Source organism: Chionomys nivalis, chromosome 4 (assembly GCF_950005125.1).
Source record: "Chionomys nivalis chromosome 4, mChiNiv1.1, whole genome shotgun sequence".
NCBI lineage: Eukaryota > Metazoa > Chordata > Mammalia > Rodentia > Cricetidae > Chionomys > Chionomys nivalis.
The window spans coordinates 47,379,153-47,402,869 of NC_080089.1; the positions used below are offsets into that span (position 1 = coordinate 47,379,153).

The 23,717-nt window shown below is 42.8% G+C and overlaps 2 protein-coding genes across 7 annotated transcripts in view; both read left to right on the forward strand.

Annotated features, from left to right (window-relative positions):
• The window catches only part of Nxpe4 (neurexophilin and PC-esterase domain family member 4), a 292,750-nt gene extending 283,515 nt beyond the window's left edge, over nt 1–9,235 (forward strand). For all 5 annotated transcript variants that reach the window (XM_057767686.1, XM_057767684.1, XM_057767689.1 and 2 more), the window contains 4 exons: nt 2,441–3,174; nt 3,624–3,685; nt 5,472–5,678; nt 7,625–9,235. In XM_057767686.1, coding sequence (XP_057623669.1) covers nt 2,441–3,174; nt 3,624–3,685; nt 5,472–5,678; nt 7,625–8,160 — 1,539 coding nt within the window. In that variant the 3' untranslated portion in view covers nt 8,161–9,235. The remainder of the gene's footprint in view (nt 1–2,440; nt 3,175–3,623; nt 3,686–5,471; nt 5,679–7,624) is intronic.
• Nucleotides 9,236–16,379: 7,144 nt separating this feature from the next.
• The window catches only part of Nxpe1 (neurexophilin and PC-esterase domain family member 1), a 37,961-nt gene continuing 30,623 nt past the window's right edge, over nt 16,380–23,717 (forward strand). For both annotated transcript variants that reach the window (XM_057768091.1, XM_057768092.1), the window contains exons 1-2: nt 16,380–16,698; nt 16,855–17,092. The gene's annotated coding sequence lies outside the window, so the exon portion shown is untranslated. The remainder of the gene's footprint in view (nt 16,699–16,854; nt 17,093–23,717) is intronic.

The following is a 23,717-nucleotide window of genomic DNA, read 5'->3' on the forward strand; positions in this document are numbered from 1 at the left end:
ATATGGCTTACCATGCAATGTTAGTGAACCGATGTAGCTGACAATTGTTAAACATGGCAACAAGTGAAGAATGTGCCCAAACCTTTCACAGATAAGCTGGGACCCAGAGCAGAGGGTGATTCTCAGAGATAGGAAAATCACGAGGGATGGCAAGCTTTATGTTCACATGTGTGCTTACACACAGACTTCGTTCTGTACTGCTTGCGGTTAAGTGCAGCTATTGTTGTGCCTGGCCCACGGCCTGTGCTTGCACCTGCCTTAAGGGAGCATCTGTAGGAGAGAATACATTCATGTCTATGCACTGAAACGGACCTGCCTTTTAAAAAACCATGGACCGTGTCGAATGGGAACCATTTCCCTCCTCCAGTACCAAGCTGTCTAAATAGCTATTCAAACTTTTCAATGTTGTTTCTGCCGCTGCAGAACAGATTTTAAGGCTTCCGTTTTATTTTGTTGGCGTTGGTGGCTTCTCCGCTTTGGAGTGGGGCTTTTGGTGGTGCCGGTGGTGATTAGTTGCCTTTAAGTGTTTGTTTGCTAGAATTCTGGTTTTGTGTTTTCAATACACAGTTTCACTCTGTAGCATAGGTTAGCCCTTCTCTTACTGTACAGTTCAGGCTAGGGCTCAAACTTGCAGCTGCCCTGATTCGGGTTTCACTGCTCTTAGAGAGCTGTTTTATTGTTGTTGTTGTCTACATAAGGATTGGGGTTCACGCAAGCCACTTTGCCTTTGCTGAAAATTCTAATTAGTGATTGAGAGCGGCGATCCATCTTACTGTCACTCTATTTGATGTGTTAGGGTATTTTCAAACATCTTTTCAAGTAATAGAAATAGTCTCACTTGCCTTGTGTCCCGTGCCTTTCTAATGTTTCCCATGTGTCCAAGTTAGGGTTTCTATGGCTGTGATGAAACACCTTGACCAAAAGCAACTTAGAAAGGAAAGGGCTTATTTGGCTCACACTCCACATTAAAGGAAGTCAGGACGAAACTCAAACAGGGCAGGAACCTGGAAGCAGATTCAGAAGCCACAAAGGGGTGCTGCTCCCTGGCTTCCTCCTCATGGCTTGCTCAGCCTGCTTCCTTATAACACCCAGGACCACTGTCCAGTGATGGCACCACCCACATTGGCCTTGTACATCAATCACTAATTAAGAAAATGCCCTACTGATGCATGTTCAGGCCAATCTTATGGAGGCAATTTTCTGAATTGAGATATCACTGACAACTGTAGCTTGTGTCAAGCTGACGTAAAATTAGTCAGCATACCATGTTATTCCATAATCCTCACAATAACCATTCAAGAAGCATAACTATGACCTGATAGGCAGTTGCTAAAACTGATTTACAGTTATGTACATGCAGTACCCATAGTGGCCAGAAGATGGTGTCAGATCTCCTAGAGCTGGAGTTACAGGTGGTTGTTTGCCACTGGCAACTGAACTTGGGTTCTCTTTAGGAGCAGCAAACACTGTTAACTACTCAGCCTTCTCTCCACCCCCATATCACCGCCATGACGGTCCTAGCTCGGGCTAATTGAGGATGAATGGGTTTCCCAAAAGAAGCCATTGAACTCCCAATAGATCAGTCCCACCGTCTCAGTGGGTGGGTGCACCCCTCGTGGTCCTGACTTCCTTGCTCATGTTCTCCCTCCTTCTGCTCCTCATTTGGACCTTGGGAGCTCTGTCTGGTGCTCCAATGTGGGTCTCTGTCTCTATCTCCATCCATCGCCAGATGAAGGTTCTATGGTGATATGCAAGATATTCATCAGTATGGCTATAGGGTAGGGCCATTTCAGGTTCCCTCTCCTCAGCTGCCCAAGGAACTAACTGGGGACATCTATTGGGAGCTCATCAAGGCCAGCTGGACTGGGACTGAAAAAGCATGGGATAAAACCGGACTCTCTGAACATGGCGGACATTGACGGCTAATGAGAAGCCAAGGACAATGGCACTGGGTTTTGATCCTACTGCACGTACTGGCTTTGTGGGAGCCTAGCCTGTTTGGATGCTCACCTTCCTAGACCTGGATGGAGGGGGGAGGACCTTGGACTTCACACAGGGCAGGGAACCCTGACTGTTCTTCAGACTTGAGAGGGAGGGGGAGAGGAGTGGGGGTGGGGGAGAGGACTGGGGGGAGGGGGAGGGAAATGGTAGGTGGGGGGAGGCAGAAATTTTTTCAATAAAAAAATCAAAAAATATAAAATAAAATAAAACAAAACAAAAATATAACAAAAAAAGAAGCCATTGAAAACTAGAGTTATACAGACAGTTTAAACCAAGATGTCTGTGTGTGAAACACATGTGACCACAAAAATCTAAGAGTAACATGATTCTGTGCCTCTCGTTGTTCTAAAAAAAAGACAAAAGTGGTTAACCTGCCAAAACTCCTTACATTAAAGAGCATCTTTTTCTTTATTCTCTATTCTATTTCTTGCCCATTCAGATATGGGCTCCGTTCAAGTTGCCTGTGTCCTTCAGTGGCTGGAACTTGGTCATGAAATCCTCGTGTCCTACAGTGCTTTTGAACCCACCAGTCTCACCGAAAGAGACAGAGCTGAGAGTCCGGGAGGTCCTGGAGAAGCTAGATCAGCAGATCCCTCCCAGACCCTTCACCCACCTCAACACCACCACCAGCGCCACACACAGCACAGCCACCATCCTCAACCCTCGAGACACATACTGCACGGGGGACAAGCTGGATGTGCTGCTGGAAGCTAGGGACTACCTGGGGCGCAGGAAGGAATATGGTGGGGACTTCCTGAGGGCCAGGATATCCTCCCCAGCCCTGAAGGCTGGAGCTTCTGGAGAGGTGACAGACTTCAACAATGGCACCTACCTGGTCAGCTTCACTCTGTTCTGGGAGGGCCAGGTGGCCCTGTCTATCCTGCTCATCCATCCCAGTGAAGGGGTGTCAGCCCTCTGGAGGGCCCGGAAACAGGGCTACGACAGAATCGTCTTCACCGGCCTGTTTGTCAGTGGAACCTCTCAGGTCCGCACCGATTGTGCCTTGGTTCTAAACTCAAGTGCCGAGTTGTGCCAATATCTGGACGCCCAGGACCAAGAAGCTTTCTACTGTGTGAAGCCTCCGAATGTTCCCTGTGCTGCCCTTACCCACATGCATTCCAAGAACAAGGAAGTTTCCTATCTTAGGCAGCAAGAGAGGCGCCTCTTTGAACGGTAAATAATTATTGTTTCACATGTGGGGGAGCAGTAATCTAACCTGCAGGATGTATTCTAAGCACATTAACTTACAGGCTACAAGAAGAGTCCTTTGAGAAGGGACCTATGAATTCTTTTGAGGACAGTGTTCATTGTCCAGGAGTCCTCAAACTTCTATAATAAGTAATCCCTATCAATGAACCCCCCAAAAAACACAGATTGAGTAAAAACTGAAAGAATGAAATATATGTATGTGTATTCTAATACATTTTTTTCTGGGTCTCTATACACATACCTTCTCAGTTCCTGTCTCCCATGGACTAGGAAACAAATAGATGGAAAATAAATTCTAGCCAGGGAAATGAGATTCTCAATGAGAACTAACAGAAGGACTGGTCAGTCTGAGTTCTGGGACTTTGCTTAAGTCGAGACCACTGCAGATTAATTTCTGTATCTGTCTCTTTAAGGTCAAATATAGGTGTGGAGATAATGGGAAAACCCAATGTGATTAGTGTCTCCAAATGCAACAGTAAGTGGTTCTGTGTTTGGTGGGCGGTGCTTAACCCTGGACCCATTTAAAGGTCCTGCTCTGTTTGCTGGACTTGGCTGCTGTCTCCGTTTTTTTTAAAGCGGGCCAAGGCACAAAGTCCATGAGCGAATGAATGGTTGTATTCCCTAGGATCTTACACACGTGCTCTGGCGACCACATATCTCACTAATCTACTTCTCAGGTAGAAGGTCTCCTGTCCATCTTACACAAAAACCTACAAAGGTCAAAACTTTCTCCCGTGTCTCTGGCTAGCTCTCCTCCCATCCTCACAGCCTCTCTAGAATTCTCACTTACAAATCTCCACTATGCCGTCTAGGAGTCAATTTACTGCAATTCTTCTCTCTTGGATTTTTTGTTTTGTTTTGTTTTGTTTTTTTTACAAAGAGCTTCCACATACACATTCGCTAAGGGTTTTTTTTCTTTTTTTATTGATTTTATTGAGCTATTCATTTTTCTCTGCTCCCCTCTCTTCCTTTCCTCTCCCCTTCAACCCTCTCCCATGGTCCCCATGCTCCCAATTTGTTCAGGAGATCTTGTCTTTTTCTACTTCCCACGTAGATTAGATCCATGTATGTCTCTCTTGGGGTTCTTATTGTCGTCTAGGTTCTCTAGGGTTGGCATTCACTAATTTTTCTCTCTCTCTTTCTTTCCAAAAAAAAAAAAAAAAAGAAGAAGAAGCTCTGAACAGCTAGCTCACGAACACCACCTAAAATAGTTTAAGGCAACAGTGTCTTTGCCTCTCTGAATGAACCATGAAAAGCTTGCTAATTGCTAAGATGGTTTTCCGCATAGAAGGAAAACCATGTTTCTGACTGCACGTGTGATATGTAGTGCTTCCGCAGCAGCGCAGAGCCATAGGCTTGACCCCCAGCACCATGTAAACACACATCCATGATTTCCAAACTCTGGGAATAGAGGCAGGAAGATGAGAAGTTTAAGGCCATTCTCAGCTACACAGCAACTGGAAGGCAAGCCTAGGCTACCTTAGACCCTGTCTCAAAGATAGAGACAGACTTAGAGCAGAAGAGGGAGAGAAATGGTATTTCTTTGGCCCCATATATATACACAAGTACCTTCATAGTAGCTGTAAAAATATTAATTTACCCTTTTGGGGTGGTGAGTAACTGCGACCCCAAACCTGCTGCCTCACCACCCCAGCTTACCTCCAGGTCTCCTCCTTACCCAGAGACTAAGGTTGAACATCTGGCCCATCTTGGACCTCCAGGCCTCTCTCAATGCAAACTGGCCAATTTCTAAGCCAAGTTCACCATGCCTTTATCTCAAAGAGTTCATACGTTAATGGTGACACTGAAGACACTGTGAGAGCATGTGACAAGCTCAGGAGCCAAGTGGCTTAAAACAATCAGATGAAAGAGTTCTTGCCCTTTATAAGAACTGATGAGGCTGGTCTCACGGCAAGGCTAACAAATAGTCACATTTTACTTGAAGGCCTTTTTTATTTTTAAAAATAAAAATATTATTTTAAAAATATTTAAATATTTTAAAATATTATTATTTTTTTAAAAACCCAAGTGGAAAAACCCAACATTTTTTTCATAATAACCACTAGTAGGCATCACTTAGGAAACTCACGCCAGAGTAAAGTTTTACTGAAAACAAGTGTCCCATTATAAAGATACTTTAATAAGTGTCTTTTTATTGTCACCCCACCTACACGCCTGTCTAGAGGGTTCTTTGGGAACGATGGAAGGCTCTTAAACATGGATCAGTAGAATGCTGTTGTATCTCTCTGATTCCTTGGCAGAAGAAGCTGTTCCAGCAAAAGAGAGGTGCAAGTTCGGGATGGTGCCCGCAATCCCCAGTGGGCATGTCTGGAAAAACACATGGAATCCAGCTTCCTGTAGTTTGGCTCCAATCAAAATGAAAGACTGCCTGAGAGGAAAATTCATCCATCTGATGGGTGATTCCACAATCCGCCAGTGGATGGAATACTTCAAAAGCAAAATCAACAGTATGTCTCAGTATACGCTAGTCATGTCTCTTTCGGAAACTGTGTTTTCATTTCAAGGAAGAAGAGTACAAGAAATTCCTTCCTCCTCTACCATAGTTCTATAGTTCTTAATTCCAAACCACCAGCATTATTCACAAAATGTTACTAGCAGTCCCTAAAACTGTGGTTCTCAACCTGTGGGTCATGACCCCTTTGAGGTTGGAAGACCTTGCCCCGGGGGCCACCAATTTACATTATGATTCATAACAGTAGCAAAATTACGTTTATGAAGTAGCAACGAAGATAACCTTATGATTGGGGGCCATCACAACATGAGGAACTGTACTAAGGGGTCGCAGTATTAGGAACGTTAAGAACCACATGACCTAGAACAATGTTCATTATCCCTAGCATTTATTTTGGATGAAATAATTAAGCGATAACAAATATTTATCACACTACAAGGCACACTGACACACAGGAAGTACTCAGAAAGCAACGGCAATGGGAACTATTATCAGAGTTGGGGCTAGAATCTATCTGTAAGAAGCTTAGTTCATCGCCATATTTACTAAGTCAAGAAGACACCAGTACTATGTCAGATTCTAGTATTCCATCTGAGCTAAACTACATTCTAAACCATCACTTCCTGCTTTTCTATGTCCTTGGGCCCTGGATCTTGTCACTGAAGACAAAGTTGAGGCTATGACTCCATACTGTGAGACCAATCTCGCGGTCTCCAATCTTAAAGCAACTGATCCTCTCAATGAAGAGGCTGAAATTGGTAAGGCCTGGACTCTAAGTTATAACAAAGTAAATAGAGAGGACACGTTAGATCCACACTTCTGGTAAACAATCGGCCCCTCGTAACTTTGTCTCTCTCAGCTTCAAAGTTGAGATTCTAGGGACAACTTTACCATCACATAGTTGGACATTGCCGTTTTCTTAGGTCATGCAGCATCCTGAGGGTAGTGACCCTCCCATCTCAGTGTGTAAGTTATAGGGGGTGACATCATTGTATGTTTTATGCAAAGTTAAATTCTGGAGCCAGAATGTGCTTTGGAAAAAAGATCTGGAGTGAGTTGGAAGCAAGGGAGACCCTTGCCCCCAGAACGTCCCCAGCATCTCTTTTGCAGCCTCACTCTCTGGCTTAAGACTTCTAAATCAGCCCTTCTCCACAAAGACATCCACAAGACATCCATGATCTCTGAGCACATGTTTTCTCAGAAGCTGTAGCTATAAAACAACTCACCTTGATATTTTGATAAGAATCTAATTGGCTCAGTGAGACATGGTGGACTGTGTCTTGTTCTATTCTATTATTTTCAGTGGTGTCTAGATATAAGAGATTATCTTTCTTGAAAGATGGAGGGGATTTTAAGGCTCTTTTGGTCACAAACTGTAATCTTAGGTATTTGACATTCTGTTTTGACTTTCTTTTCCACAACATGATAAATGGGGGGGGGGCTATCACTGAGGTGAGTGGCTGCATCTGTCTAGATAAATGCTCTATAAAGGGTTCACAAATGAGCAATCATATTACTGTCAATCATGTAGACGAGACACTTGGTGCCATTCCACTCATAAGGAAAGAAGAACATAGAATATCGTTTTAGATTCCTGGAGTCATTCCAAGATATGCTTGGTTTCTTTTTACGTGCAAGCCTCCCCCTCTATCCTCATATAAGGTCAGGGTATAGTTAACATGTCTTATGAGAACAACACACACACTAACCGTATCATCTTCCAGTAAGGCTGAGTTCAAAGCCAAAGCCATGCCTTGCACAACTCAACTCAATCTGAATGATTTTAGAAGAAGGGAAAGTCGCTTATCATAAAGCATTTTCAACTGTTTGAGTAGTTTTCAAAACCACTATATAACACATGTCTTTTCTCCTATGTGTGTGGCTAGTTGAGCTCTGTAACTGTGTTCTCCTTCTGTTTTGGGATTGCCTGTTTGCTGTCAGCACTGAGGTCTGTGGATCTGCACGAGACTGGAAAACTGCAACACCAACTCGCCGTGGACTTGGATGAAAAAATCAACATCCAGTGGCAAAAACATGGTTACCCCCTTATTGGCTCATTGGTCTACTCTGTCAAAGAGATAGAGAACATCGCACGGATAATTGACAGGACTGGAGGAGAGAAAAATACGGTCATCGTCATTTCTCTGGGTCAGCATTTCAGACCTTTCCCTATTGACGTTTTTATCCGAAGAGCCCTCAATGTCCACAAAGCTCTTCAGCGTCTTCTCCTGAGAAGCCCAGACACGATGGTTGTCCTCAAAACAGAAAACATCAGGGAGATGACCAGCGACGTGGAAAGACTTAGTGACTTCCATGGTTACACCCAGTATCTCGCCTTAAAGGATATTTTCCAGGGTCTCAATGTGGGGGTCATTGATGCCTGGGATATGACCATTGCATATGGCACAAATGACGTCCATCCACCACAGTATGTGGTTGGAAGTCAAATTAATATATTCTTAAACTATATTTGCTAGGAAGCACATAACTCTGAAAGTCACTCATTGAAGCTCGAAGATACGGTGAATCCTGCTGGCGTGCCAGCTACCAGGATGTCCCAGTTAGTCCAAGGAGGTAGTCTGGGGCCCATGCAATCCACCCCGTTTAGTCTAACAAGGCCCTAGACTGGTCTTCTTCTTCAGCTGAAGCTAAAAAGAATCAATGAAAGGTCCTATCTTTTTTGACCAGAGCCCTCATGCTCTTCATCAATTGGAAGTTAGGGTTCCTGTGGGTGAGGCCTTCTCCCTGCTCCTACAAGTTCACAAAAATGAAGCAATTTTGTATACAATTTTTTAAAGGTCTTTGATTCCATCTCTAAATATTTTTGTGGAGAATTTTTACATCCATGTTCATCAAGGAAATTGATCTGTGTTTTTTCCTGGGTCGTGTCTCAGAGTTTGACATCAGGGTGACACAGACTTCAAAGAATGACTTCGGGAGCGTTCCTTCTGTCTGTGATTTGTGGAAGGTCTAGGAAGTGTTGGTTAGGTTTCTTTAATAGTTTCATAGTATTCAGTAGTGAACCTGTCCAGGCCTGGACTTTTCTTTGGAGACCTTTAATTACTGCTTCAATTTCATGGCTTTTTATGGATCTGTTTAAATTGTTTCTATTTTCTAGACTTACATTTTGATAGGCCATATACGTTTAGAAATTTCTCTCTCTTCTAGTCTTTACAGTTTTTTGGAATATAAGATTTTGGATCAACCAAAACAAAATACGCACAGAAACCTAATATTTTGTATGCTGATTTTAGAATAATTAAAAAATAAATAAAATTTTAAAATGGAGAACACGTTAAAGTAGGAATGAATAATAGAAAATATTTTAGTGACTTTTTATTCTTATATATTAAATACAAAAGTGTAGCTTGCTTTTTCATAAATACATTATAAATTATATATTTTTGTTTGTCTTTTGGTTTCTTTGAGACAGGGTTTCTCTGTGTAGCCCTGACTATCTGGAACTCAATCTATAGGCCCAGGCTGGCCTTGAACTCAGAGATCTGCCTGCCTTTGCCTCATGAGTGCTGGAATTAAAGGAGTGTGCCACCACTGCCCAGCTTTATCTTTTGAATTTCTGTATTATCTTCATTTATTTGTAGGGGGCTATATGCCACAGTGCACGTATGGGGGTCAGAGAACTATGTTTAGGCTTCAATTCTCTCCTTCCACCCTGTGGGTCCCAATGATTGAACTCAGGTTATCAGACTTGGTAGCAAGTGCCTTTACCCACCCAGCCACCTCACTGACACTAAATTATAGCTTTTGGAAAGAATAGAGGTGGCTAAAGAGATGCCTCTAGGTTCCGAGCACTTACTGCTCTCCCAAGAGACCCAAGTTTGATTCCCAACACACACATGGCGAGCCACATTTCCAGGAGACTTGACGCTCTCTTCTGGCTTCCACAAGCACCAAGCATGCATGTGGTACATGGACATATATACAGGCAAAACACCAATACACATTTAAAAATATATATTGTATTTTCTTTTTATTATTATTAATTAGATTTGTTCATCTATTTTACATCTCGACTCTAGTTTCCCCTCCCTCTTCTCCTCCCATCCCCTTCTGCCACCCCCCCACACACACACACATCCATTCCTCCTCTATTTGTGTTCAGAAAGGGACAGGCCTCCCATGGGTGTCAACAAAGCACGGCATATCAAGTTACAATAGGACTAAGCTCCTCCCCTTGCATTAAGGCTGGGCAAGGCAACCCAGTATGAGGAATAGGTTCCTGGAAGCCAGACAGAGCGTTAGAGAGACCCTGCTCCCACCACTAGGGTCCCACAAGTAAATCAAGCTACACAACTGTCACACAAACAGAGGGCCTAGGCCAGTCCCATGTAGGTTCCCTAGGTGTTAATCCAGAGCCTCTGAGCGCCTATGAGCCTGGATTAGTTGTATCTGTGGGTTCCCTTGTGATGACCTTGTCCTTCCTGACTTGTAAATCTTTCCTCCCCTCTCTTCAACAGGATTCCCCAAGCTCCCCCCAGTGCTTGGCTGTGCATCTCTGCATCTGTTTCCATCAGTCACTGGATGAAGGCTCTCTGATGATAATTTGGGGTAGTTAGTTACCGATCTGATTACAGGAGAGGGCCAGTTCAGGCACACTCTCCACGATTGCTAGGAGTCTTAGCTGGGGTCATTCTTGTAGATTCATACGAGTTTCTCTTGCACCAGGTTTTCACCTGACCCCCAAAATACCCTCCCCACCAAGACATCTCTTTCATTACTCTCTCTCTCTCCATCCACTCCGGCAACCCAATCCCTCATGTTCCCATCCCTACCCTCCCCCGTCATCCCCCACCCCGCACAGTCATAGAATAGCAGAATACCAAGTGAGGCTCCAGGCTCTCAAAAGTCCTTTGACTGTACTCTCCCGTAGGACCCCTCTCTGTGGGATTTCAGCTGAATCTATGGCCTCATCATCCAGGAGCAGGAGGTGACAGAGTATGACACAGTGGGTGGGAGCTCAAAGACTTCAGTCCTGTTACAAGCCTTAATTTTAAGACTGCATAAGTCAGGTCTCCTTCTTAGACTGTGGTTTTCCAAATGAAGGGATGAGTGTAAGAGTCCCAAGCACAAGACTTTGTTCCCTGTAGCTGTGGGTGGTCCTGGGGACACTGTTTAGAGACACAGGTGTCCGGGAGGCTGAGTAGAGGCTCCACCATGCCTTCTCAACCGAAGTATCAGCCACTTTTACCTGAGTGTGTCAGTCTTCTGGGTGAGCCTTGGTGGGTCTCTACCTTGATACGTTTTGAGAGCTATTTTGATTGCTTGATTAGCATCCCCTACATGTCTGCATTCACATTTCAACAGTTCATTTGAGTAGCTGAATAAGACAACAAAATTTTCATCAAAAAATTTCTTCAAAAAAAAAAAAACCCAAACATGTTTTCCTTCAGTACAATATTCTTCTTTAACTCTCCACTATTCACTGAACCTTACAAACTGTAAAACCCTGACCTACTGCACCTGGAAGAAAACAGCAGAACACTGTAAATCTGTAGCCTGGGTCCTTAGGTCAGGAGATAATATGTCCTCTGTACATCTGCCAGCAGCTCATTGTTCACAGTCCAGCGCCTAGTGTACATCCAGGGGGTCAGAAACACTTGTCAAGGCACTACTACCATGTTCCAGATTCTATTCTAAACTTAAAGCTAGTGTGAAGGCTGGAGATAGCTCAGCAGTTAACAGTGCTAACTGCCCTTGCAGAAGAACTGGTTCAGCTCCCCATGCCCACATTGGGTCCCTCAAAACTGCCTGAAACTCAAGTTCTAGGTGATCTGACACCCTCTTCTAAGGACACCCGCACACCCATGGTGCACATAAACTCACGTAGATGCACACACCTACAAATAAAATGTTTTTACTTGTTAGGAAAAAAAAAAAAAAAAAACACCTGAAATATCTCCCGTCAAGTCTTTACCAGTTAAGGTAGGGTCAGGGTGATTCATAAAAAAAAATAAAACGTTATGTAATGACTAAAAACAAAGATCGATGTCATGCTCCAGTGTTTGACACTACACTGTTGATATCTGACCAGCATAAATTTAACTAAGTGAGTTTTTAAAAAAAAGGCATGAAGCTGAGGAGGGGAGGGGTCAGTGGATCAGGGAGGAGTTGGGCCTGAATATGATCAGAAGACATGTATTCATGTATGAATTATTAAAAACAGTACCGTGTCAAAGTATATTGTGGACTAGTGTGATAGAATGTTTTATGGCACAAGTTAGAGCAATGTCTTGGAAAAGATTGCAAGTAGTCTGGCAAAGAGGCAGCCATTAGAGAAACGGTAAAGAGAGACCCGAGGGAAGGAAGTCCCCCGAAACCTGACTTTTGTAGAAACTGCACAGGCTATTGGGGGAAATTTGTCACTAGTAGTTCTACTTGACTGAAGATTCCTCTGCCACACTCCCAACCTGCCAGATAAGAACTGTCCTCTGGTGCAATGGTGGCATGACTCATGGGCACCACAAACAGCTCACCCAGACCTGCTCCCCAGGGGGAACTTCTGATGCGGGGAGCCAAGGCAAAGACCTGCGGCTAGGGGGAGCAGGGGCCTCCGTGACGAGGAACAAAGAGGCTCTGTGGCATCCTCTCAATCTACTTCATCTTCAGGGTCCTAACTGGAGGTTTAAGTTTAAACAGAGGGCACAAAGCCAAGCAGTCCCAGTCGAGGTAAGGTTCCACCCATCATTATTTGGCTTCAGTGTCTCTTACAAGTGGCCTGATCAGTTGTCAGAACTGAGTGATATATTTTAATAGAAGACACTGTCTTCCTCTGAATGACACCACCTTTCCTTATTCCAGCGTAAGGTTTCTGGAAAACTCCAATTTCTTGGGAACATCTATTCCAATAGTCTTATAGCTAAAAGGAGAGGCACAAGAATCTCTTTAAGATGCCTGCATTCCTGCCAGGATCCTTCCAAAGTCATCTTCTAAAATGCTGTTCGTACCCGTAGATTGCTAGTGCCATTAGCCTGCAGCAGCAGCAGAGGAAAACCTCACCTCTGGAGAGGGTACTGGTTACTACAGACACCCACCCAGTTACACTGGTTGTGACTGGTGACTGTTAATGTGGCCCACCACTCAGTTGTAAATGGAAGAAAATAATCAGAAATCTATGTCACCACCTCCAAGACCTAAGAAACATTGCAGAAGAGGAATGCACTAGAGTCACTGGGCCTGGAGGTCCTTCTGCCAGCCATCTGTAGCAGAACAAACTGGAAGACAGAAGTTAATGGGGAGGGTGGTTTCATTCAAGTTCAACTGAGGCAACAAGGTAGTAAAATATCTGCCTTCCAGAACAAATTCAAGTCTGCTGCCTGAGATGATCAAGCCTCACGGGATACTCCAGTCACGACTTGATCATAATTTAAATTTTCTTTAAGTCCTCATAAGGTTATCAGTGCCCCAAATCATCAGGAAGTAGTCTGGAAAACTACACCCACATTCCAAAAAAATGGATTATGGATGTTTGCCTTTGTTTAGACTGTTGACTACAAGTTGTTATGGATAACGGTCAGGAGAAAAGCTAAACAAATGGCAGTTGATTCTGAGTTCTTGTTTAAAAATAAGAGGGGAGGGCCAGGCGGTGGTGGCGCACGCCTTTAATCCCAGCACTTGGGAGGCAGAGGCAGGTGGATCTCTGTGAGTTCGAGACCAGCCTGGTCTACAAGAGCTAGTTCCAGGATAGGCTCCAAAACCACAGAGAAACCCTGTCTCGAAAAACCAAAAAAAAAAAAAAAAAAAAAAAAAAAAAAAAAAATAAGAGGGGAGGAAGTGCTGTGGGACAAGGGTCTGTGTCCTGTCAATTGTATTTTAATAAAATGCTGATTGGCCAGTAGCCAGGCAGGAAGTAGAGGCAGGGTAACAAGAATTCTAGGAAGAGGGAAGTTTGAGTCTGCAGTCATGACCCAGCTGCAGAGGAATCAAGTTGTGACTCCCTCTCCAAAACAGGTACCAAGCCACGTGGCTAACATAGACAAGAATTATGGGCTAATTTAAGTTATAATTAGTTAATAAGAAGCCTGTGTTAATGGGCCAGCTTATAATTAATGTTTAAAAAAAAAGAAAAAGAAGTTATCTGCCTTGCAGAAAAGTGTTTCCTGTTTTCAAAAAGGGACATCATCTCAGGAGGATTAAAGGGATGGTGGGAGGGAGACTCCTGCACTTGGAGAAGTTGAGTCCTTGCTTTGAGAAGTTCTTTTTAATTTTTAAGATTATAATTGCATTGTTTCTCTCTTCCTTTCCTCCCTCCAGGCCTGCCCATATATCCCTTTTTCAAATTCAAGGCTTTACTTTCCATTGAGTGCTATTATACTCCTAAACATAACCTGCTTAGACTGTGCAATATTATATATTGTATTTCAAAATAGTCTATACAACGTTGCATGTGCATATTTTCAGGACTGACCTTTTGGTATTGGATAACCAATTGGCTGATCTTCCCTGAGGACGACCATTTTTTCCACTCCCAGCATTTTTTAGTGGCTTAGGTTTCTTTCTGTAGGGTTGAGGCCTCGTGGACTCAACATGCCATCCACTGTGTTGTGTCCATCGGTGTCCTTCCTTGCTCAGTTCATATTTGGACAGCTATGTTGATAAGATTTTATGAGTGTAACTTTTGACATTACTAGGAGACACAATCTCAGAGTGGACTCCCTGATCCTCTGGCTCTTACAATCTTCCTAAATATTTCCACTCTTCTAGAATGTTCACTGAGCCTTCGTTAGGGGGAGCTGTGTTATAGATGTATCCCCTGGGACTGGGCTCCACAACTCTGCGTTTTGATTGGTTGTGGTTTTCTGTAATGGTCCCCATCTGATGCACAGAGAAGTTTCCTTGATGAGGAGTGAAGACTACCCTTAACTTGTGTGAGTAAGGACAAGCATTTACAGAGTGTTGTTAAGGATGATGCTGGTTAGTAAAGTAGTGGTTGTAGATTCTCTTCTGAGGACCATGACTTCATCAACACTGAATAATTGGCTAGGTTTCCAGTACCAGGCATGGCTTCCGTCTTGTTGAGTGGGGTCTTCCAACCAGTTAGAGTTGTTGGTTGCTGTCAAGGTATGTGAGCTACTACTGTACCCTTAGGGTTACAGTACCAGCCTGGTTGTTGTGGTGGTTCATGGACATCAATGGGGCAGGACCATTGGTTGTTTGCATCCTTTGGAAGCCGACAAAGCTTCTTCTGGGACTAGAAAAGCTATTTCTCTAGGAGGTCAGTCCCAGCTCAGGGGTCTCTGGGCTTGTTTCTGAAATGCATGGTGTCTTCAGCAGTGGGGATTTATCTTCTTCCTCTGGGGAATAACCAAGGGCAACAGCAGTAGAGTGTGTGTTTTGGGAGTCTCTTTAACAGTCCTGGCCAACAACTCAAAAGAAAGCTCCTCGTGTCTGGTGTTGGGGTTTTTGTTAGGTGGTCTTTGGCTCTTGGAGGGAGCATTGTCAGTGGAAATGAGAAAAATTAATTTCAACTATGTACGTATATTTATATACAGAATTACATGTATTATAGGGTTTTTTAAAGACAGATAGTTAATAGTGTAGTTTCTTATGACTTGCTCAGATCTCTTTATTGTTACTTCACTTCCCCCTCCTTCTTTTGTACTTACTTGTTGGAATCCAGATGTTTACTAAGCAAGCAGTTCGTTACTCAAGCACGAATTCTGACCTAGCTATGGCATGGTGACTGAAGAAAAAAAGCAAACAAAAAACAATGGGCAGCGCTAAAGTTCAGGAGAATGCCCTTGGGACAAAACCAAGCCACAAAGGCAGCAAAGTGCAGAAGGAAGAACTCAGGAAAGGGGGTTAAAGGTACCGCTCGCTCAAGTTCTGCTGCTAGTGCTCTCCCTAGTAGCTGCCAAAGCGATATATAAGCAGCAATGGAAAAAATAAAAGCTATTCATTCTTCAAGCGAACCCGGAATCTTGTGTCTCTGTCTACTATTGCCTGTGGTGCTCAAGGCTGCACTGGCCAGGGAATTTTCCCCTCTCCCCCTTCCCTAAAGTCCTCCCACGCCGTTTTCCATTTCCTGGATCAGATTCTTCCAGCAGTCCTTTGAATGATATATAGGACAGGAATTTTTGTTGAAATTGTCCTTCAAGCCAGACCTTCTCCGTGTCCCTGTGGGGACAGGGAGTAGGTTAGACCCTGTCAGGATGGAGACCAAGAACTCTATAGACTTCACTGCTGAGGTGACAGCTTGCTGCTGGGTGACAAGTGCTGCCGGTTAGCATATGACTTCTTTTTATCCATAGACTGAAGAATTAAAAGAGTTCAGAGCAAGCAAAAGTTAACTTCATTACAAGCATTACAGACACCACCCCAACCCCAAGGGAGAGGAAGAACTGCAGAGCTAGAAGACTCTCAGAGGCGGGGCTGAATTTTTATGTATATTTAGTATTCCCCCCCAGCTTGGTAGCCCTTCCTACTGTCATTCATACTGAACTTAAGGCATTCAAGGGTCTCTTTTGGTGTAGCTATTAGGCTCCTTGCTTCTGTCCACAAACATTGCTAGCATCTGTCACCAAATCAAGGTGGATCTCTAGCCTCCCCTCCCCCATTTTGAGCGTTGTAATGACTTGAGGAAAAAAAAAACAACTTAAAAAGCAAAACCAAACTTAATACAGAAAAAGGGAAATGGTGAGTCATCTCCTTCCTGTCTTTCTTTCCCTCGGCTCTTATGTGCTCTCCTGCTCTCTCTCCTTTCCTCTCCTCCTCCCTGTTTCCCTCTCTCTCCCCCTTTTCTCTCCCTCTTTCTCTCCTCTCTCTCTCTCTCTTCCCTCTCCCTCTCCCTTTTCTTCCCCCTCCTTTGCTCTTCTTTCCCCTTTGTTCAATAAGCTTTTGCCACATTGCACAAATACAAAGCTCTCATTGCTAACTACATTATTTTTGCAAGTTCAAACAGAACAAAGAAGAAGAGAGTACCACACATCTCTTCCAGGACAACTAAATCACTAAGTGGAAAAGGAAACAGCTATTACAGATAGGTGCAAGGGAGGAAGGTGAGTTTGACAGAGCTTCGTTCGTACTGCTCATCCAAAGAACGGCTGCTTCCTCCACATGCTTTATTTTCACTTTATTTTTTCTACAATATTTGAGTTGTTCTGCTACAAAGTGTCGTGCATCTATTTCCTTCACATTAAAACCTTCCTTCCTAGACGGGAGTTCCTAGGACTCGGGACCAGAATCTTAAAATGTTCTAGAACCTCAGAAAAGCTGCAAGACTGCAAGGCTCCTCCCAAAAGTTATAAAAAGCAATAAACAACTTATGGCCCAGTGGAACTGCCTGCAGATTGGGCCAGAGAGCTCCTGGGACACACTGTAAGCGAGTCATCAGGCATGCTGCGGTGGGCTTCCCGGTGACGCTGCTGTCTTTGGCCACCCATGTTCTTTCCTGTAAGTAACCCACTTAGGATACGGGTTCACTTGGAGTTGGGAGGGGCTGTGTCTTTGACTGCTCTCCATGCAGTATCTGGCATGAGCAGATGTTTATCACATCTACCGGGAAAAGTCCCACGATAAATATCAGTACTATTTCTCTGCAGTTGGTCACACGGCTTAGTTCGGGTTTTCTCGAGTAGTATCATCCTGATGGGTTGTATGTGAGTACGCCGTGGGACCTTGGGATGTGAGAAAGCTCAGTGTGGTCTGGATCGTTCTGAAAAGCTTTCTAAAAGGAGGGAGTCGTCCTGCTGGACTAGAAGGTTGTCTTCTTGAGTCAGAAAAGCGGCGGCATCTTTTTAAAGGTTGTCTTTGGATGTTTTGCTTTGTGAGTGTGCTTAATACACACGAAGAATTGTGGGGAAGATGTACCGTGCTGTTATTTCCTCCGCTAGAGCCTCTCGCCTTGGTCGAGAGCCTGCTGTGGAGGGAGTGATCTGAATGTTAGATTAACTATTTTTTAACTAGTAATTCATATTAATGTCGATGTTATTCAGATACAGAGTTACATAGTCAACTGAAATAAAATTTTATCAGGGATTTTTTTTTATGATTTTAAGTGAGAGATCTTTTGTTATCTACACACGATGAATTACCTGGACCCAGGGTTCAAGTAGATACAGCTTAAAACAGAGCAGACAACAAGACAGAGACATGTGTTTCCAAAAATGACTGCATTCATTTATATTCTCACTAACAACAGGGTGGGTCGTATTGAAACTGTGACTTACGCTATGGCTTGGTTGAATTTCAGACAGTAGTGGTAATATGATTTCACTTTAGAAAATAAATTAGTATAATCCATCACACCTGAAAATGCATTTTAAAAGATTATATAACTACCCTGATGAATCAGAAAAGACCTTTCAAGGTAGCTCAACTTCTAGCAGCATTAAAAACAGAAACTGTTTCTTTTAGAGCACCTCCTTCATCAAATAGAACATACAGAAAGAGCAAATGCTGCATATTAGACACCACGTGTTCATGCACATCTGGTGAAGGTGAGGCAGATATGGTATTCAATAAGTCACTCAGATCGTCTCTGCTCTCTGAAGGCTGCTGCTGGGAAATCCTACAAAAATAAACCACAGGGTTTCTGTATATCAGCCACAAGGATTTATTTTAAAATTATATATATTGAGAGAGAGAGAGAGAGAGAGAGAGAGAGAGAGAGAGAGAGAGAGAGAGAGTGCCAATCATTATCAACTGGCAATAGGGAGGTGTCACTAGCTCACATCACTAGCTGGAGAGCTGCTGGGAGAAGGAGATATTGAGATATTGTTTACTCTAAGGGTGTGGTCTAAGAATCTCTGAGATGGTCCCACACCCATGAGTTTGTGGGTGGTATTGCACTCAGAGGGTCACAAAAAAATTAAATTAAAAACAAGACGTGAAGTTGGAAGAGGAATCAGGGTGGATCTGAAAGGAGTGTGGTGTCGTAATGTGAGAGTGGCTAAGATAAAAATATGTTATGTGCACAATGAAATTCTCAGCAAATTAAGAGATGCATAGATTTTTAATTAGTTGCGAATTATATGTTATTATTTTGTATGTAAATATAATGTATAATCATTTGTATGCATATATTATACATATATATATAATATATATATTATCAGAGAAGAGGCTCGCTGATTAAGAACACTTGTCCCAGGGTTCAATTCCCAGCATGCACATGGTGGCTCACCACCATCTGCAATTCCAGTTCTAAGCAAACTGATATCTCCTTAGGCACCATGCATGCACGCGGTATACAAACATACAAGCAGGAAAAACACTTATACACATAAAACTAAAAATTAAATATATATACTGAATGAACATATATACACAAATAAACATACATACATATGTGTATATAGTATATACCTACACATGTGGGATTTATGTTTCCAAAACTCTTAAACTAATTTACAGCTTCCTCATAAAAACAAATGAAAAAAGCTGAATAAATTTCTTTTAAATCAGACTGAAGCATCAGAGAGCAACCAAGATAGTGGAGACCAGAGACATCTAGATTCTAGAAAAAACAGACAAAAACATAGTAACTAGGGATTTAAAAGGAAAATGAAGTAACACCTTTAAAGAACCAATACACTTTAAATATGTCAAACACTTGACAATACAGAATTACACTCAGCAAAAATAACACTCAATATAAAAATAAAATAAATTGGTAAGACTATATCACCAAAAGTTTAAAATTAAATTTAAATTTTAAAATGTTGTAGGTAGATGTTAAGTAGGAGAAAAATTATCCCTAAATGATAAAACAGAAATGTAAGAAAGAATGGAAAGTGAGAAGCTGAATGAGTAAGCATTGTGGTGATGTGTGTGTGTGTGTGTGTGTGTGTGTGTGTGAGAGAGAGAGAGAGAGAGAGAGAGAGAGAGAGAGAGAGAGCTAACAAATAAAACTCACTTGAAGATCAGAGTGCAGAACTAAGGCACTTGTTAGCCATAGAGGCTAGGCAGTGGCAGCACACACCTTTAATCCCAGGACTCAGGAGACAGAAGTAGAAGGACATCTGTGAGTTCAAGGCCACCCTGGACTACTGGGATTGAATCATTCTAAAAGAGAAACAGAGCTCACACCTTTAATCCCAGCACTTGGAATCACATGCCTTTAATTTCAGCACTAGGGAGGTAGAGACAGGAGTGATATGGCTGGGCAGAGAGAGGAATATAAGACAGGAGGACACAGGAGCTCAGATGCAGTCTGAAGATTCAGTCTGAGATGCAGTCTGAGGTTTCATGGAGACAGCAGCAGTCTGAGGATTTTAGAGCCAGGATCGCCCTTTCAGTTGGAGCATTGGCAAAGGAAAGAACTCTAGCGGTTAGCTGCTCTGCTTCTCTGATCATCATTAACCCTTATATCTGACTCGAAGTTTTTATCATTAAGGCCAATTAGAATTCATGCTACAAAGCATTCTACAAAAATAACAATTTATAGTATATAAATAATAATAACTTTAAGATTCAAATACCTGGCAATGCTAACAACAACAAACGTGGAAGATAATTCAATGCAAATGGAATATAATCTTATAGGTTCCTTCACTTCCTGGAAAGTATTTGAGTGTGAATTTATTTTTGAAACTAAGGGCTAGAGAGATGGCTCAGGAGGTAAAGGCATTTGCTTCTGAGCCCAATGCCCTGAGTTCCGTTCCTGGAACCAACATTAAAAGGAAAGAACTGACTCTCCTGCAAATTGTCTTCTGGGAAACTAAGAAGTGGCTCAGTGGTTAAGAACACTGGCTGTTCTTCCAGGAGTCTGGGTTCAATCTCCAGCACCCACATGACAGCTCAAGCTGTCTGTAGCTCCAGTTCCAGGGGATCCGACACCCTCACACAGACATTCATGCAGGCAAAACACCAAAGCACATAAAATAACAGTAAATTATTTCTAAAAAAACAAAAATATCTTCTGTCCTCTACATGCATAGGGGCATGGGAGCTCCCATATGTGCGCAAGCACCACATACAAAACCATACACAGAGACGGGGAGAGGAGAGAGACTAAAAAAATGAAGTCTAAGGAGCAGGTTGTAATCTCTCAAACAAACTAGAAATTACTTAAGCATTCTGGCAATCCAAATCATTTGGGAAAATAGAATAATTTTAAACCCTGAGTAACAGAGAAAAGTCAAAAAGGGAGAAAGAGGAATATAGACAGAGAGGACAAATAAATCCAAATAGGAAGACAAAGGGATGCAGGTGGGTTGATAAAATGTAGGAAACTCAGATGAGAAAGATCCTGGTGGGAAAAAGAACGAGTTGTTTGTATGGGACTAATGTGTCCCGTAGAAAACATAGATAAAATTTTTAAATTGCTTTGAATACATTTAAAGATGGTAAAAAAAATTAATTAAAATTAAAAATTGGCAGACCCTGAAGGAAGCTGGGTCCCTGAAGAAGGAATTCATGCTGATGGGAGCTACATGATTTTTCCCCCTACTAACTAACCAGTGTCCATCAGTCACGGTCCCTTGAATTCATCCACAACTGTAGAAAAGTGTGACCATGAAGGTATCACATGATAAGAACTGAAGGCAGTTGGAGCGATAGGAAAGTAGGTTTGGAGGTTATCTCAGAAAAAAAAAAAAATGAAGAAGGAAAAGCCAGGAGACCTGCAGAGAAGGCGGCTGGACTTATCTCCTGACTGGGTGCTCAGTTGTTTGTGCTCAAGGACACCCCAGGGCCTCACAGGGGAATCAGCCTACGAGACAGGTCAGGGATGTCATCTGTGGACTACTGCAAGGAACCATTTTGCAGTTTATAGTCAAAGAAAACTGAGACTCGGCCGTAGCCAGACTGGCACCAGTGCCACCCACTCCTCCCGCTTTGTCCCCTTCAAGTACCTGTGGCCAAGAAAGATTCGTGTTCAAAATAAGAACAACCGTACTAAACCGTCAGGGGCATAGACTCAAGTCTATACAGGTTCAGACAAGGTGGATGACTTAGTGTTTGCTACTAGAGACATTGTTACAGATACACAGCAATAAAGTCTAGCAGGCTTTTTGCAGATGTCTCAAAAGTAAAATATCCCACCACTCCAGTATTTATGAAAACCTTTGCCTGTGTAAAGAACTGTTTATGCATAGCCATAGAAGCCTTCCCATGCTTGAAATAATTCCTATGTTCACAAAATGATGAAAAGGTTGAAATGAAGAGTGTGGGGCTGCAGAAATGGCTCAGTTGGTAAAGTGCTCACCATACAAGTAACAGGAGATGCACATGCATCCCAGAACCCATGTAAAAATCCCAGCATGGTAGCACACACCTTAAACCCAAGTCCTGGGAAGGATGAGACAAAAGGATTCCTGATTCTTCCTGGCCAGTCAGGCTAGCCAAGGAGGCAAGCTCCAGGTTTAGTGAGAGACCTTGTCCAAAAAATAAAACAGGGATCGGAGAAAGAAACCAAACATTGACTTTTGGTATCCACATGCACAAGCAGATGCACATGAACACACACACACACACAGAGAGAGAGAGAGAGAGAGAGAGAGAGAGAGAGAGAGAGAGAGAGAGAGATTATTTGTAGGATATATTCATAAAACGAAGCCCTGTTCAATAATGAAAAGGAACAGAGAACTGGCAAATGCCACAATGATGATGGATTCTCAAAAGCAGTTCACTAAAAAGTATTTTACAGGCTGAGTGTTTGGGCACACTCTTAATTTTATCTCTTAGGTGGCAAAGGCAGATGGATAGCTGTGGGTTTGAGGTCAGCCTGGTCTACATAGCAAGTTCCATAATAACCAGTACTATATAGTGAGACTGTTCAAAACACAAACAAAAGGGAACTGGAGAGATGGCTCAACAGTTAAGAACACTAACTGATCTTCCAGAGAACCCAGGTTTGTATCTCAGAACCCAGAAAGTAGCTATCTGTAACTCCAATTCCAGACGATCTAACACATTGCTCTGGGCTCTATGACTACTGCATATACATGGTACCCAGACTACCAGGGACACACACACACATCACACACACAAGTATATCATGCTAGTGTTGAGTGCAGTAGCTACACAGATGAAAACGTTTCTCAGCGTTCTTAGAACTGTGTATTTGATGCATGTATGTTTATTATATGTCAATTACACCCTACTGAACTGTTATAGCTTTTTTAACCAGGGCAGTGTGTGAACAGTAAGTCGGAAATACCGTTTTACCAGACAGCGATGATGATAGCAGGAAAAGGAGCACGAATAAAAAAAAGACACTGACCTCCAGATAAAGACAAACAGCCTTCACTACCAAGTTGTAGCAAGAGGAAGTGGGTAGCCAAACAGCAGCAACTGCAACAAGAAAATACAGTTTCTCCTCTTGTAACCATCCACTTAGATTCTCCCCTTGAACACATGTGGACCCTCCCCTGAAATGAGCCGACAGAGTGAAATCTCTCTTTTCACTAAGCCTCTTAAGTGAGGTCCAGCTAGGTCTCCAATTATGAATACCTACAAGAAATCATAGAAGACTACTATAACATTAGTTTAAGCCAATAGAACATCTTTATTAACTGGTCGGCTACTTACACTAGGTGTTTGGGATCCCTCTGTAGCCCCAAGCCTTTCTCAGGGTGAGCTTTTAGCACAAAAGCATATCCAGGGTTGATATACTACAATCAATAAGAACAGCTATTTAAATACCCAAGTAGTATCAAAGTATATTTAGAGACTTTCCCAGAACTATAGACTTTGATAAATTAAGTCTTTGTTTTAGTTTTGCCAGGTGATGCTGTCTACTTGCTGAGTTTGGTGGCCAGAAAGGTACTTCTGTTGTAGGGTATTCACCAGAGAAGACTGTTCAGACATGGGTTTCAACCAATAGAAAGTGTTTACTAGCTGGCAGCAACTACGTTGGGTGTTCAGGATCCCAGTGTAGCACTGAGCCTTTCTCAGGGTGAGTTTTTAAACACACACACACACACACACACACACACACTTGTGCGCATGCACAAATGTCCTGGATTGACATTGACATTTCAGTTAACAAGAACAGTTAGCCAGAAGCAGAGCTACAGAAGCTAAAAAGCAGGGTTAGTACATTTTGGCACTTTCCCAAACTATATGGATTTTA